This window comes from Manis pentadactyla, chromosome 9 (assembly GCF_030020395.1).
Source record: "Manis pentadactyla isolate mManPen7 chromosome 9, mManPen7.hap1, whole genome shotgun sequence".
Lineage (NCBI taxonomy): Eukaryota > Metazoa > Chordata > Mammalia > Pholidota > Manidae > Manis > Manis pentadactyla.
This window is the reverse complement of record NC_080027.1, coordinates 105,304,626-105,319,748: the sequence shown is the minus strand read 5'-3', so window position 1 is coordinate 105,319,748 and position 15,123 is coordinate 105,304,626. Positions and strand designations below refer to the sequence as shown.

The 15,123-nt window shown below is 38.8% G+C and overlaps 1 protein-coding gene across 2 annotated transcripts in view; it reads right to left on the bottom strand.

The window, feature by feature from the left end:
• The window catches only part of PAPPA2 (pappalysin 2), a 264,631-nt gene that overhangs the window by 166,041 nt on the left and 83,467 nt on the right, over positions 1-15,123 (bottom strand). For both annotated transcript variants that reach the window (XM_057507904.1, XM_036916746.2), the window contains one exon: positions 8,382-8,527. In XM_057507904.1, the coding sequence (XP_057363887.1) occupies positions 8,382-8,527 (146 nt within the window). The remainder of the gene's footprint in view (positions 1-8,381; positions 8,528-15,123) is intronic.

Genomic DNA, 15,123 nt, shown 5'->3' with positions numbered 1-15,123 from the left:
TAGCAGCCAGTGGGTAATTGGCAGGAACAGTCCCCGTCTTGTTCATGTCATGTAGCCTGTCTCATTAATGATTCTATAACTCTTCATACTCACATGGTGCGCTCCGGTACTTGTTGATTCCCTATCTCAAGGGAGAATCATCTGCTCAGGCACAGTAAGAGAACAGTGGATAGGAGACAAATCTGTTTTGCTGTACTCCGACCATCTAGTGGCTATTTACACCAGAGCGCCGCTCTTTCCCTCCTGTAGACTCTCGTACCTATCCCACTGCGGCGTCCGCTCTGCACTCCACAGGGACTATCTGGCTGAGACTACCAGAGGATTCCCACACTCATATCATTAAATACAGACTTCCCATTTGGTTTACTAGTCATCAATTAACATTGAAAATACTGTTTTTATCAATTTTGGACAAGCAGTCATTTCAAAAGAGAACTCAATTGATAAGAAAGTTTTAAAGCTTTGTAACTTATGATCAGTATCAATGTTAATATCCTATTTATTACTGTGTTACCAATTTGCAAAGTGTTACCATTGGAGGAAAATGGGCAAAGGGTATGTGGACTATCTCTGTACTGTTTCTTCCAACAAATTTGAATATACAAGAATATACAATTATCTCAAGAGAAAAAATTTAATAAAAAATTATCAAAGAAGAGTTGTTCTATTCAAAATATGTTTTAGCAAATAGGTTAACAATTAAAGACTGAAAAAAAATATGTATATGTTACATTAGCATAAAGTTCTATAGAAATGGAATGGAAACACAAATTCAAAGAGAATAAAAGAGCAATGAATTATTTCCTAATGTAAAAAAATGTTCATGGCCATGCATTTGAAAATGAATCATGGTGATAATCAAATTGTGCTACTAAGGATACATTTAGAAACGCCCATTTAAAATTTACTTTCAAATGTTAATAATTTAAAATAGGATGCCAGGAATTTTACTCTTTGCTATTATTTAAATTTATGATTAAATTTTTAGATATCACTCTTAGAATGTATGAAAGTGCAAAGTTTTTAAAGTCTTTTAGGAGGCACAAGAGAGCAAAAATAAGTTTGAAGAGCATTGCTCTAGCCATTCCAAGTACATTCCACTTCTAAGTATGTCCAGGTTTTTAACAGTCTGAACCTTGGCATCTACTAGTTCTTTCTGGAATGGCCTCTCACTGCCAAACAAAGTCTTGCTTATCGTTCAACTCTCTTCTCAAGCCTCAGCCCCTCTGGGAACTCTTCTCTGATGCTTCCAGAACAATTGGGAAGTTTTTCTTCATGTTTGACCTGACCTCATGCATGTTACCATCACATAGTATTATAAGGATGTATTTGCATGTCTCCCAATTATGCTGTACAAACGTTTAGGGTAAATTCCTTTTGTTATTCCATCTCTGGTATTGCCACAAAACAGATTGAACAGTTTTTCTTTGAATGAATGAATATGAGTATGGTACTAATAGCTTATAAAAGAGTTTATTATTAATTTATCACTAATTTAAGTCTTCTGGCTTTGAAGATATATTTTCAGTTGAAGTGCTGTATATTAAAGCTAAAGATCTTCAAACCACTGAACATTAGAATTCAGGGGGAACTTCATTCATTCATTTACTTATAAAAAGAATCTTTCTGTGTGATCACAGTATTAAAAGTATGGAATCATACTCAAAGTCAGAAGTGGTGTTGATGGCAAAGCAGGACCTCAAATTACCTTGGTCTTTTTATAAAAAGCTGACAAAATACCCTAGTCTTTTCATATAGTGACTTAAGCCATTGGGAGTCAAAAATTGGATTCAATTTTCAAACTTTCAAGCTAGTGTACTCATTTGCTAGGTCACTCAGCTGACCCTCAACATGCAGGGATCTTGAATGTTGCCACAAACAGATAACCCTGAGTCTCAAAAAGACTGTATTTAGAAAATCCTAAATACCTTCCTTTGTCAGGGAATTCCAGCTGTCTGTACTGTGCTACACCTGATTTAGGTCAATACAGTTCCTTTCTTTGATCACAGTTATGACTGAACATGAAAAAAAAGAGAACATGAATAATTTCATAGAGTTAGATTTTTCAGTTGTTCAGTCTAGTCTTCTGCTTCTGAATAGCACATTAAGGAACATGTTGTAGGAGAACACAGTCATTCCTAAAAGATTTAAGAATAAGATACAAATATCCCTAGCTTCTTTTGCAATTCATTATGACTCAATGACTCATGAGATAATTTAAATGTTCCTTGAAACCATTAAATGCAATACCATCACTCATTTATTTATTGATCCCTACATACAGTGAGCATTCATAGAGAACCTGCTGTATGTGAAGAACACACATACACTGTGTGTGTGTGTGTCATTCCATGTGATTTTATCACCTTTGTGTAACTACCACAGTTAAGATACTGAACTGCTCCATCACCATCAAGATCACTCTCCTGCTATTCTTTATGTCACACCCATACTCTGACACCTCTGTCCTCAACCCACACCTAATTCCTAATGCCTCGCAAACATTAGCTTGTTCTTTAGCTCTATCATTTTCTCATTTTGATAATACTACATAGAATTCTGAGAATACTACACAAATCATACAGCATGTAATTTGCAAAATTGTTGCTCTTTTCTTTTTTTTTTCATTCCATATAATGTCCTTGAGATACACCTAAGTTATTTATTTCATGTAATAATAATACCTTGTTCCTTTTTACTGCTGGGTGGTACCTAATTGTGTGGCTATACCACAGTTTGTTTAAACAGTTAGTACTGAAGGACATTGTTGTCATTTCCAGTTTGGGGCTATTACAAATAAAGCCGCTATGAAAGATTGATGTACACATTTTGAGTAGACATATGTTTTCATTTTTCTGGATAAATGTCCAAGAGTCCAATTGCTGAAATTGAATGGTAAGTACAAGTTTAATTTTATAAGAAACTGACAAAAATGTTCCCCAGAGTGGTTGTGCCACTTTAATTGCCCACCAGCAATGTATGAGAGATCCCATGTCTCTGCATCCTCACCAGCTTCTAGTATGGTCACTACATTAAAAAAAACTTAGCTCTCTTAATAAATGTGTAGCAATGCTTTGTTATGGTTTTAATTTGTATTTCCCTAATGGCTAATAATATTGAAAATCTTTTCATTGGCTTATTTTCCATATGTACCTCCTCTTTGGTAAAATATCTGTTCATGTTTTTGCCCATTTTCTAATAGAAATATTTGTTTGTTTGTGTTACTAATGAGTTTTGAAATTTCTTTATATATTCTACTTGAAAATCCTTTGCAAGCTGGGTGGTTTGCAGATATTTCCTCCAGGTCTGCCATTTCCTTGTTCTTCGTAACAGTGTTTCTCAGAGAAAAAGTTCTTGATTAAGTCCAATGTATCCAGTTTTAGTCCAGTTTTTGTTTTTATGTACTATGCTTTGGGTGTCATATATAAGTACTCCTCACCTTGTCCTGTCTTGAAGATTTTCTCTTGTTTTTTCTTTTAAAAGTTCTACAGTTTTACTTTTAATATTTAAATCTTTCATCTATTTTGAGTTAATGCTTGCATAAGGTACGAGATTCATGTCAAGATTCACTTTCTTTTGCCTACAGATATGCAATTGCTACAACACCATTTGCTGAAAATACTTGCATATTAATGGCTGTAGTATACATAAGAATTTACTACTGTTTTTGCTCATAGTGGTAATATATACTTTCTCTCTCATTTTCATTTTTTCTTGATTAGTCTTTTGGAGGGTTTATCAATCATTTGCCCCTCCCCCAAAAAACTTTTGACTCTGTTGTTTTTTCTAGTTAATGTTATTTTATACTTTATGTATTTCTTCTCTTACTTTTATAACTTCCTTCTGGTCTTCACTCTTTTGGTTCAATATGTTGTCCTTTCCTGACTTCTTGAGATGGATACTTAGCTTGGATTTTCTTCTTTTTTAATGTACAAAGCTGTAGGTTTTCCCTTGCTTAAGGCTTCTTGTGTACACCACACGTTTGTTGATATGCCATAATGCCATAATCATTCCATTTAAAATATGTTCCTATGTCCATTGCAATTCCTCCCTTGAGCCAGAATAATTAGAAGTATATTGCTTAATTTCCACATATTTTGGGATTTCCCAGTTTTTTGTTTTTGTCATTACTCATTTCTAGCTTATTTCCAATGAGATGAGAGAATAAAGTCTCTGTGGTTTCAGTCCTCTGAAGTTTACTTTTGGGTCCAGAACTCTTGGTAAATTTTCCATGGCACATGAGAAGAATGTATATTGCTTGCTCTTTAAGTACACTGTTCTACATTTGTGTAGTCAAGTTTATGAATCATGTTTTTCAAATCTTCTATAGCTCCACTAAATATTTGTCATGCTATTATTTTCTGAGAAAACTGTATTTTTAAAGCACTAACTATGATTGTGGATTGGTCTATTTTAATTTTTGTCAAATTCTGCTTTACTTATAAAATATTCTGATTTATCTCTGGTAATATGTACTACCTTAAAATATACTTTATCTGACATAAGATCAACTGACTTTGGATTAGTATTTGCATTATATGTATATATATTCCCCCCATTCTTACACTTTCAATCATTTTATGTGTTCATATCTAAGATGTTTCTTACAAGCTCCATATAGTTGGGGTTTGTTTTCAGCCTGGCAATTTTTGGCTTTAAATTGGTATGTTTAATCCACCTGCATTTAATGTAATCACTAATACATTAGGTCTGAATCAGTATTTTACTTTTTGTTTCTATTTGTTCTGCTACTTATTCCTATTTCCCCTTCCTTTACTGCCTTCTCTAGATCATTTTCATTTCCTGTTCTATTAGCGTGAGAGTTCATTTGTCTTTTAATGATCGCCCTAAAAATTACGATACCCATTTTAAATTTATTACTATCTAAAATTACTAAAATCAGTACTTTTTCTAGATACAGGTAAAGAAAGAGTCTTAAATTCTTTCATTTCTTTTACTTTCTTCCTGTCTTTTGTACTATTATTGTCATATTTTAACTTTAAATTGTAAGTATATTTTAAATGAAAAAGATGCTATTACTTTTAATATTTTTATCCTTTTTTGCATGTCTCTGCTTCCATCTGGAGTTATTTTCTTTTTGCTTGCATAACATTCTTCAGCATTTATTTTATCACTGGTATTCAATGATCTCAGTTTTTATTTGTCTGAAAATATTTTTAATTTGTCTTCATTTAGAAGATATTTTTGCTGAATGTAATATTCCAAGTTGGCAATTCCTTTCTTTTGGCATTTAAAAAATGATGTCAATCTGTTGTCTTATGACTTCCACAGTTTCTGTTGAAAAGTCAGCATGTAAGTCTTACTATTGTTCCCTTTAAAGTAATGTAACTTTTTTCTCTGGCTACTTTTGAGGTTTTTCTCTTTGTCTTTGGTTTTCAATACTTTTTCTACAATGGACCTAGTTATTGATTTTCTTTCTATTTATCATTCTTGGGGTTTATAAAACATATTGAATCTGTGGCTCGATATCTTTCGTCACTTTGAGAAATTTTCAGGCATTATCTCTGATGTTGTTTCTGCTCTGATATCTTTCTCCTCTTCTTCTAGACCTCCAATTTATATTAGGAAATTTTCATCAGGTCTCAAATGTCTTGTATGTTATTTTCTATACCTTCCTATCATTTTTTTCCCTCTAAACTTCAATATGTATGTTTTCTATAATCTTCTAGTTATTTCTCCTACTCAAAAGCCCATCTATTTCCTACTTTGGTATTGGATTTTTTGCTCTAAAGTTTCCATTTGTTTATTTTTATAGATTCTAGTTCTCTGAAGACACTCTCTTTTTATCAATTTTGAACACATTATTCATAATTACCTTAAAGCCAATATCTAATAACTCCCATATCTAGATAATCTGGGGGTCTGTATTTATAGATCAACTACTTGCTTCTTTGTTAAATTTAGTTTACCATCATTTGGTCCTGTCTCTCGGTGTAACTGGTAATTTTTTACTTATTGCTGAAGATAGTGCATGAAAACTTATAGAGGCTCTTGATAATGTTGTCTTCCTCTAGAGCATATTCAATTTTATTTTGTTAGGCAGTTAAATATAGGCAGATGACCTTCCTCTAAACAGGAACTGAAGAGTGTTTGAGGCTGGATTTTAGGCTTTATATAAACTAGGATATTTCTGTTTGCCTTCATATGCAGGGCATCTCAGAACCCCTCCTCTTCAACAGAGCCCCAACTCCAGTTTTTTCTCCCATCTACTATAAGACTTCTGAAATCACTGTTTAGGTTTTTAATCTCTGGAAGTTATTTTATACTTGTTTTCTTGGTCACTGGCCCTGAGAATGCATGGGTTAGTAATTAGCAAACACTCTTAAAAGAAAATTGTAGCAGAATACCAGACTCATTCTTTTGTGTGTGATTTCTATTTCTCTGAGAGCTTGGTCCTTCAAGTCTTGGATGCCTTGGAAGGCCTGACCTCTAATTTTTATCTCCCCAGTGGTGAGACTGAGAAAGATCTAGGCTGCTGCTGTCTGCTCTGCCCCTATTCCTTTCACTGAGAATTTGGCAATTTCCCTGAAACAAAAAAAGACTGAGTTATATATAGAGCTCATTTCAATGCCTTTTTTTTTCACTGGGTTTGGGCCCTTCAAATCCTTGTTATCTTGGCTGCTGTCTGCTATCTTCAAATAGCTACATTTTTTGGTATTTAATCCATTTTTTCAATAGTTAAATGAATTCTGTAGATGGCCCAGCTCCAATAATGTTAGAAAACATTTAGTGGTCTGCTCCCAGCCCAATGATTCATATCAAGAAGCCAATATTTGTCTTCATAATGATCAGAAAGACTTTTTTTTAAAACCTTTTCTTAAGGTTTTTCAAACAAGTAGGTTCAGTTCCCAGTGGAAGACCTTGGACTCATGGAAACCACTGCTGGGTAAATCTTGCTGTCAAGATCCCCTCACACAGACACCAAAATGTTACTATTGTTAAGTCAGGTGTGCACCCCATCTGGAGGTACCTTCTTACAGTGTTATATGTTCCTCTGCCACTGTTATTTTGATGAGAATAACTCAAGACACTCAAATGCACTGTTGAGTAGATTATTGGAGGATGACCTTCTAGCCCACCCACTGTACCATGAAGGCTCAAATGACCCACACTAGCTTTCATCTGGAAAGCACCATAAACCTCACAAATTTCTGACTTCTCATGTACTGAGAATTGGAAGTACCAAGTTTAGTGATAAAAGGACTACAGAGCCCTAAAACTGTGTCAGATACTAAGGAGCCAAAGAAACCCAGCCTACTAGCAAAGCATTCAGTTTGGCTCACCACATGTTTAATTTCTCATTGTCTCCTCCTCTGCTTGAGATATATACCCCTACTGGATATTAACCTGATTCACTCCAGTAATTTCCATGGTCTGGTTTCCTCTTGAACAGCAACGATATTTTTTTTTCTTTTATTGCTAACTTACTACTTATCTTCCTCCTTCCCTAATCCAGAATGCTAGGTGTCCTTTGGACATGTGCTCATATTTTCTTTGATTATTAATTCAATATGTTCTGGACTCTACTTCATAATGACCCCATCACATGTGGGTTTGACATATACAGCATTATGTGATCAATTTATTCCTCTCTACTTCATATTTGATTACTAAGAAATTGGTTTTGCATAACTAATTTTAAATCATTTATGAAATGGTTTCTGGTCTCTATAATCATCCAACACTTAAGAGTCCTCCCAGTTACGATTATTCAGTTTTAAAATAAGTTCTGGTAGAATCCTACCAGTAATAGATACAAATTATATTGAATAATTATTCCTTATCCATATAAGTTGACTTAATGACTCCTATTGATTGGTCAGTAAGATTTCCTTTATAATAATGATAAGACATTGCAAAAGGAATTACCTTTCTTAAGTGTGCAGTAGTTCCACTCATTATTAAGGTGTCCCCCTTCTCCTGGGTAAACAGGCAAGCCCCAGGATTGCCTGAGGATCCTGAACTTCCCAGGATCACCTCAGGAGCCCAATGCAAGAAGCCCACGAGCCTCCTGGCACAGTGATTATTGCAACTCTGGTTTCACAGTCTAGCCACCTTGTGTAGTTTCCTCCTTGAGGCTCTCCAGGACTAAGCAGATCTCATTCCATGCCAGCAATTGATTTACATGTAGAGTACAAATCTGGTCTAAAAACAGCCTGAGTATTGGCCACTGTTTGCTCTAATATGTCGTACGTGTCTACCTAACGACATTTTGGAAAAGTCTCCCAAAAGCCAAAAGCAGCTACTTCATTGAATAAATTTATTTTTCTCTTTCTTCCTCTTTTCCCCAGATTTATTTTCACAGACTCCCTTTGGACCTCCTTGTTTTTTCTACCACATTTGGCCTTCACCTCACTTACCCAGGTGGCTGGTGGCCTCTTTGTCCCAAGGCCAGGTGGCGGCACCTGCGAGGTCTTCCCGCACGGAGCTGGCGAAGTAGACATTGAGGAAGTGGGTGCTGTTGGGCTGCAGGGCCTCCTTCAGCTCCTTCACGCTCAGGTATGCCCTGGAGAGCACGCAGAGATGTCACACCGAAGGGTGGGCACGCAGAACACAGAGAACTCGCCCTACTCAGAGTCTGACGCTCCCAGCCAGCATCATGCTTTGGAGAGGCAGACAGGCAGAGACCAGGCTGCCGTGGAGGTAACAGTAAAAGGCACTATACACATTTGGGATGTTCACGCCAAGATAAATAATATCCTACCTTTTAGCACTGTAATATTTATATGAATACTCAGCATGTGACATCATAGTCAATTCCCCACTCCTCTTCAAAACAAATCCAATGATACTCCTAATTCTTTGCCCTGAGAATTAACCCCAGGCCATGGTGAGGAAGGCTTTCCAACTATCAGTCCCTGCTTCTTTTCATTACACTGCATGATCACTGTTGTGGTAAGAAGGTCAGTTGAACCTCTATGTCAATAATGCTTGCTTCAGGCATTATTTTTACAAAGGGAGGGAGGAATAGTTGCTAAGGAACTAAGTAAAACAAGAAAAGAAGAGACATGTTATATGTAGCTACTGCAAAGAATGTTAATTGCATATACATATTTCTCTTTCTACTCCCTTAATACACAGAAACTCTACCCCCACTCCAACTTCTTTATGATACTTACCAAATACCTTTATTGGTGGTCTTCAAAGCACTAGGCAAGATTACTTTTGCACTTATGCACAGAATTAAAGGTCTCTTAAAAACACATGCCCCGTGGCCCATAAAAAAAGGCAACAAGCATTTGATCTCTTTGCATGTATAGTCAAAGGCCTTCATCTCTCTGGCATCAGGGAAACTTTAAACTTGACCACGAGCAGACAGAGCCTCAGTGTGCTCACTGAAGAGCAATTTTAAGAGGAAACAACTAAACCTGAGCACAGTGGCCCCCTGGATTCACTGGATGGATGCTCCCCATAGTGGCCAGGGTCTACACTCTAAAGAGGAGAATGTTCCTATCACAGCCCCCTCAACATACGTTGGAAATTTCCTTTATAGATCACGCTTCACTGTTGTTGTTCTAGCAGACAAGCAGCAGACTCTGAAATGTCCCAAACCAGAAGCACAAGCCAGGACAGCAGGGCCCCTCTGCTCTTGCTTGCTCGGCCTCCCAGCCACACTGTTGGTGCCATCTATTTAATCCACGTGTAGGATCCACTGGCAAGGAGAACTCGGGAAACAGAGATCCCAAGAAGATTGTTTTTGTGTCCTTTGGTGTGGAACAAAAAGGGGGAATAAAAGTAAAGAAAGAAAAAGATTTTGCTTCAGAACCAAAGACTCTTGGGAGAAAGGATTTCAAAAATACTCTTTCTTATTGACTTATAAAATCTTGGAAAATTAGTTCTCAGCCCCAAGAAATCATCCAAATTCCATGAGGTGATGTCAGATGTGAACAGAGGGATATTCCTTCTGCTCCTTTCCTGGACACACAATGTTTTTTGGACTGTTGCCTGGTTTTCCCTGGATATTAGTCACATTCCCTTTCCCTTTCTCCTTTATTAAAAGTAATTATAATTTCCTGTATTGAAAAATTGGTGGTTTGGAGCTGTGATGACATCAAGTAACTTTAACATGGAGATATTTCAATAGGCCAGAAGGAAGGAGCAGGAGGGGAGAACGGGAGGAAAGAGAAAAGAGGGAAGGGATGGGCAGGAAAACGGAAGAAGGGCAGAGAGAGCCAGAGACTGAGCCTACACGCAGCTCAGGGCGCCAAAGAAGAAAAGTGGCACCCTTTCTCGGTCCCTAGTCTAGCACTCCCAGTAAGACGAGGAGTCGGTAACTCAACACTTTTCTCTCTTTTCTCCTCCCTCACTTTGCCCAAATCCCCCTGTTCCTGGCATGGTGTACTTGCGCTCTCTGAGTGTTACTGGCTTCTCCGGCTGCCATTTACCAGTCGGGGCTGCCATCCCTCTGCCCTCCCTCCCTCCACAGGTCTGCTCATTTCCCCCGGGCACTCTCCAAGACGCTTCCTCCCCGACCATGAGCCTCATTAGCTGCTTCTGCTCATCTCGCTTTTCTTCCTTGCCCAACCCTCTCTCCAGCCATAAATCACCTTCCAGATGAGAGTGTTTATGTCACGCTGGTGGCACACTGGGTGTGGTGGCTCTGATTCTTGTGCTCCACAGAGATACAGATAGAAGTCAACAAGTATAAGGAGAGAATCTGTATTAAAAAGCTAGAGACAGCTGGAAACAGTCACTAAGTGAATTGATAGAGGAAAACCTTATTTTGTTGGAGATGAAGGTTTTTGTCCAGATTGTTCCCTAAATCAAAAAGGGTAAGAGTGTAGATGTCAGTGTGTCTGCCTTGTATGTCCGTTGCCCTGCCTATGGTAACACACGTACACCATTTCAGAAGTTAATCAGAATTAATGAGGATAAATGTCTCATTAATGTGATGAGAGCCTGGCTCAGACCTAGGGGGAAAAATGGATATGATTCTTAAATTCGAGCTTAATATTGTGCTTTGGAAATGATTTATTAAGAGATAGACTTGCCATCCAAAAGAAGTTAATATTCAAAGAAAAGTAAAATGACATACATAAAAGTTGTAGAAAGCGTAAAGGTCATGAACTGACCAGAACAGGGTATAAAAAGGGAGAGGAACTCCATCAGTCTCCTTTCATTTCCAGCGGGCTCTCCCTTTACTAATACTGGCCACCCTCTATAGTGAGGTACTCAATGCGCGTCTCCCTGAGGACTCGGGTGGACCACAGGGAAGTTGCATCTTGATTTGCATAAACAGTCTCAGAAACAAGCTCTCCTGGAGGCTGACACAGAATGCTCTTCTGCCCACTGTCTGAGCCTCTTCCTTCCGACAGAACTGCTGGAAGAATGCACACCTCTCATCATTTTATGACTGTCACCTACTGGTTTGTGGTTAACCATTGCCTGGTGTCCAGCCCACCGTGCTTCGTCCCCCAGACTTCGTGCATTCACTTTGATTTCCGCTATGCTCCCTGACCACCGATCCCCAGCCACCCTCCAGTCTCTGAGGTACATGCAGGTCCCAACTCTTGCTCAGTTTCTAAGTAAAAGTGAAAGGGTATTTTTAAAAATGCCTCTTTGTGTTGTAGTTTAATAGTCAGTTGCATAACTCCTTTGCACACGGATAGAAATAATTCAAGGATGAAACAGAAAGAAGAAAAAGATCCTGAGGTGTCTGAAGAAAGTTGAGCTAGTATCAAAAATTAGTATGTGGCAAAATAAGACATAAAAGATGCATGCATGACCTGAGACTGACCCACAGCTCTGCTTCCCCCAGTCAGAGCAAGCCCCCTCTAGAGGAAGATCGTGACTGCATCCCACAGTGGGGAATTTGCAGGTGGAAAGGCAACCTCCATGAGAATAAAACCAGGTGCCCACAAGGACCTCCAGCCAACTCTCCTCACAGAAACAACTGTGTCAAAATCGGGATTCTTTGATACAGTTAAATCTAAACCTTCCCATCACTACTGTACACCATGGTTCTCTACCCAAAAATAGAGAAGTATTCCCTCTACCACCCCACCACAACCCACTTGGCCAGCTCACCTTCCTCCTCCTGGTGAATATCACTTTTGCCCTGCTCCCCGAACCCTTCTGCTGTGCCCACACCATGGGACTTTGTCAGTCCCCAGAGGACCAACTTATGTCCTTCCAACTGCCCCAGGCAACTCCAGAAACTTAGTTCTTTTCTCCTTCTGTCAAATTCCTCCAGCTCGTAGGCACAGGGCATTCTACTACATCCCACATACTTGATGCTTCTTTTCATCCTCCCATCCCCTGGCTACTCCACATGCATCAAGGCTTCAGTGCCTGGCTCCAGCCCTCTCCTTCCCCAGCTCCTATCATCACTCGAGGAAATTCCAGCATTTATGTGAAATTCCCCCTGAAAACAGTCTGATTTTTGATATCCTTACCTCCCATCACCTTCACACCTCACCCCCATTGTCACCCTTACTTAGAGCCATTTTTTATTTCTGATCTCATGTAGATCTTTAATTCTACTGATCTATATTTTTACTTGTTTATCATCCTCTCCTGTCCTAAAATTATTTGAAATCTTCACCATTCTTCTCTTTCCACTCCTCCCCCCACCACCTTGATCTCTGAATTCTCTGACTCTTGGTAAATGATCGCGCCCCTGTCTTTGATGATGAAACGGAGGCCATTCATCATGAGCTTTATCACTCCCTCCTACACCCACACCCACACATTTACTTCCTTACCTATTTTTATTCCCTTTCCTCCAGTTTCACAAGATGAGTTTTCTAAGCAACTGTAGTTAAAATCCTCTTTTTTTCCTTCTTTCTTTCCAGTTCAGACTTCTTGAAAGAATAATTTCCCCATCTTCTTTATTTATTTTTTCCATGTACCCCTGAATCCCACTCTAACCTAGTTTCCAATAGCACCATTCTATCAAAACTGCTTTTGTTAAAGTTGTCAGTAAAGTTCTCATTTTTCCTCCCCACAAAATGAAAAAAATCCAGTCACCTTCTTACTGAAATCCTTTGCTGCAGTTCCACATTGTTTTGTTACTTCCTGCTTCTTAAAGTTCTCTGCTCCCTTTGCTTTTACTGCAGTGCTCTTTGCTGGTTCTAGGCTTCCTTCGGAGGCCCCTGAATTGCAGTCTCCATTGTGGGTTCCTCGCTCCGTGATTCTCCAGGGTCCGTTCTTTAGTCATTCTCTTGGTTCGCCATTGGGAGCTCTTCTACTCTTAAACTCTGAGACACCATCAATATTCTGATAATTCTCTATCCCCATGTATAAATATATATATATATAATATACATATGTTATATATGTATATTTAGGGATTAGATTCTTGTTTCTCTCTTGCGACTGGACATCTCTACCTAGATCACCCACATACACCATGAAACCAAGATGTCAAAGTGATGGGTAGTTCTGCGTGAGGGCTAAAGAAAGCAGACGCAGTGCATTTCAATACATCTGAAATAGTGGTCCAACGGATGCATCTGTGGATATATTTTCCATAGACAGATTCACAAGAAGGGTTGAGTTCTGGTTAAACAAAAAGGAAGTATGTGCCTGTGTCCGTGGAAAGATAAAAAGGCAAAAGGCAAGAGAAGGACCACAGGGGCATTTTGTCCCCTACCTAGTTTTGCAGACTGGATTTTTGAGCTCCTCAGGAAGAAACAAAATAAACAATTTCCTAAGAAAACTGGTGCAACTCAGGATACACAAGCAATGCTTTAAGGCCTAATAACAAAATGAAGCACCAACTGAGGACAAGGGACACTCTCTCCATTTCTGGAAAGAATTAAGGAATGTCAGCACCATTCTAGCACTTGAGGGTTTTACAGCTTCGGGTTGCATTAGAAGCCAGCTCTCTCAGGAGTCCAGCTGCTCCCCCAGAGGAACAGTGAGGGCAGAGTGTCAGCTGGAAATGCTGAATGTCAGCAGACAAGGTAAATAGCATTGCCAGTGCTCAAAGGCAAACAGCAGAACGACAGAAACCGGTAGGTCTGACTTTTTAAGGCACACCTTTCTCACACACCTCCCAGAAATACTAGAGAAAGGGGATGTGGCATGAAGATAAGATTTCATAGTTATGCATTGAGCTAATGTAATGTGATTGTTAGTGGTAGTAAGACCTCATTCGTGTCCACAGGCCAGGCATTCAGTTTATCTGACACTGACTTAGTCTTCTTCCCCATGCCTACATCCCTCCAGTGTTCTGCTCTGGATGGGGGCCACCCTATTAGTCTCTCCATGCCACAAGCAGAGAACCCAGGATTAATCCTCCCTCTCGTTCTCCTCCACACCACTCCCCTCAAAACCATCAACCACCTGCCAACGACCCCAGGAAGGAAAGACATTGTGGTCAGGATTGTTTCTCTTGCAAGTGTCACAAAAGAGGCTAGATATCATCATCATTAGGAAATCATCAACTGAGAACATATTTTCCCTTAGATTCAAATATGGAGAACCTGACAAGACTTATTACACCCAAAATATGAACTGACTTTTGCTAATTCATATGAGAATGAGTAATACTACTAGAAGTGAAATGGAAGTATTCCCTAGAACGGATTAAGTGTTGTGAGAATGGAGTCTAAAATAAAAGATGTAACTGGAGATTGAAAGAACTTGAAGTCTAATGTCATAATGTCTTTTGTGGTAGGCAGAATAATGTTCCCAAAGATGTTCAGGTCCTAATTCCTGGAACCTGGGAATATGTTATTTTAGATGGCAAAAGGGACTTTGGAGACGTGAGTAAGAGTACAGACCTTGAGATGGGGAGATTTTCTGGATTATGTGAGTGAGCCTAATCTAATAACATAAGCCTTTATAAACAGAGAACCTTTCCACCTGTGATCAGAAAAAGAGATGCAGTAAAGGAAGCAGAGTCAGGGAGATGCCACAGTGCTGGCTTTGAAGAGGAAGGAGGGGGGGCTGCAAGCCAAAGAATCTGGATGGTGTTTAGAAGTTGGAAAAAGCAAAGAAATGGTTTCTCCTCTAGAGCTTCCAGAAAGATATGCAGCCCTAAGGATGCCTTGATATCATCCCAGTAAGATCCATGTCAAACTGTTGACCTACAGACTGACTGTAAGATAATAAATCAATGTTGTTTTTAGCCACTAAGTTTGTGGTAACATCACA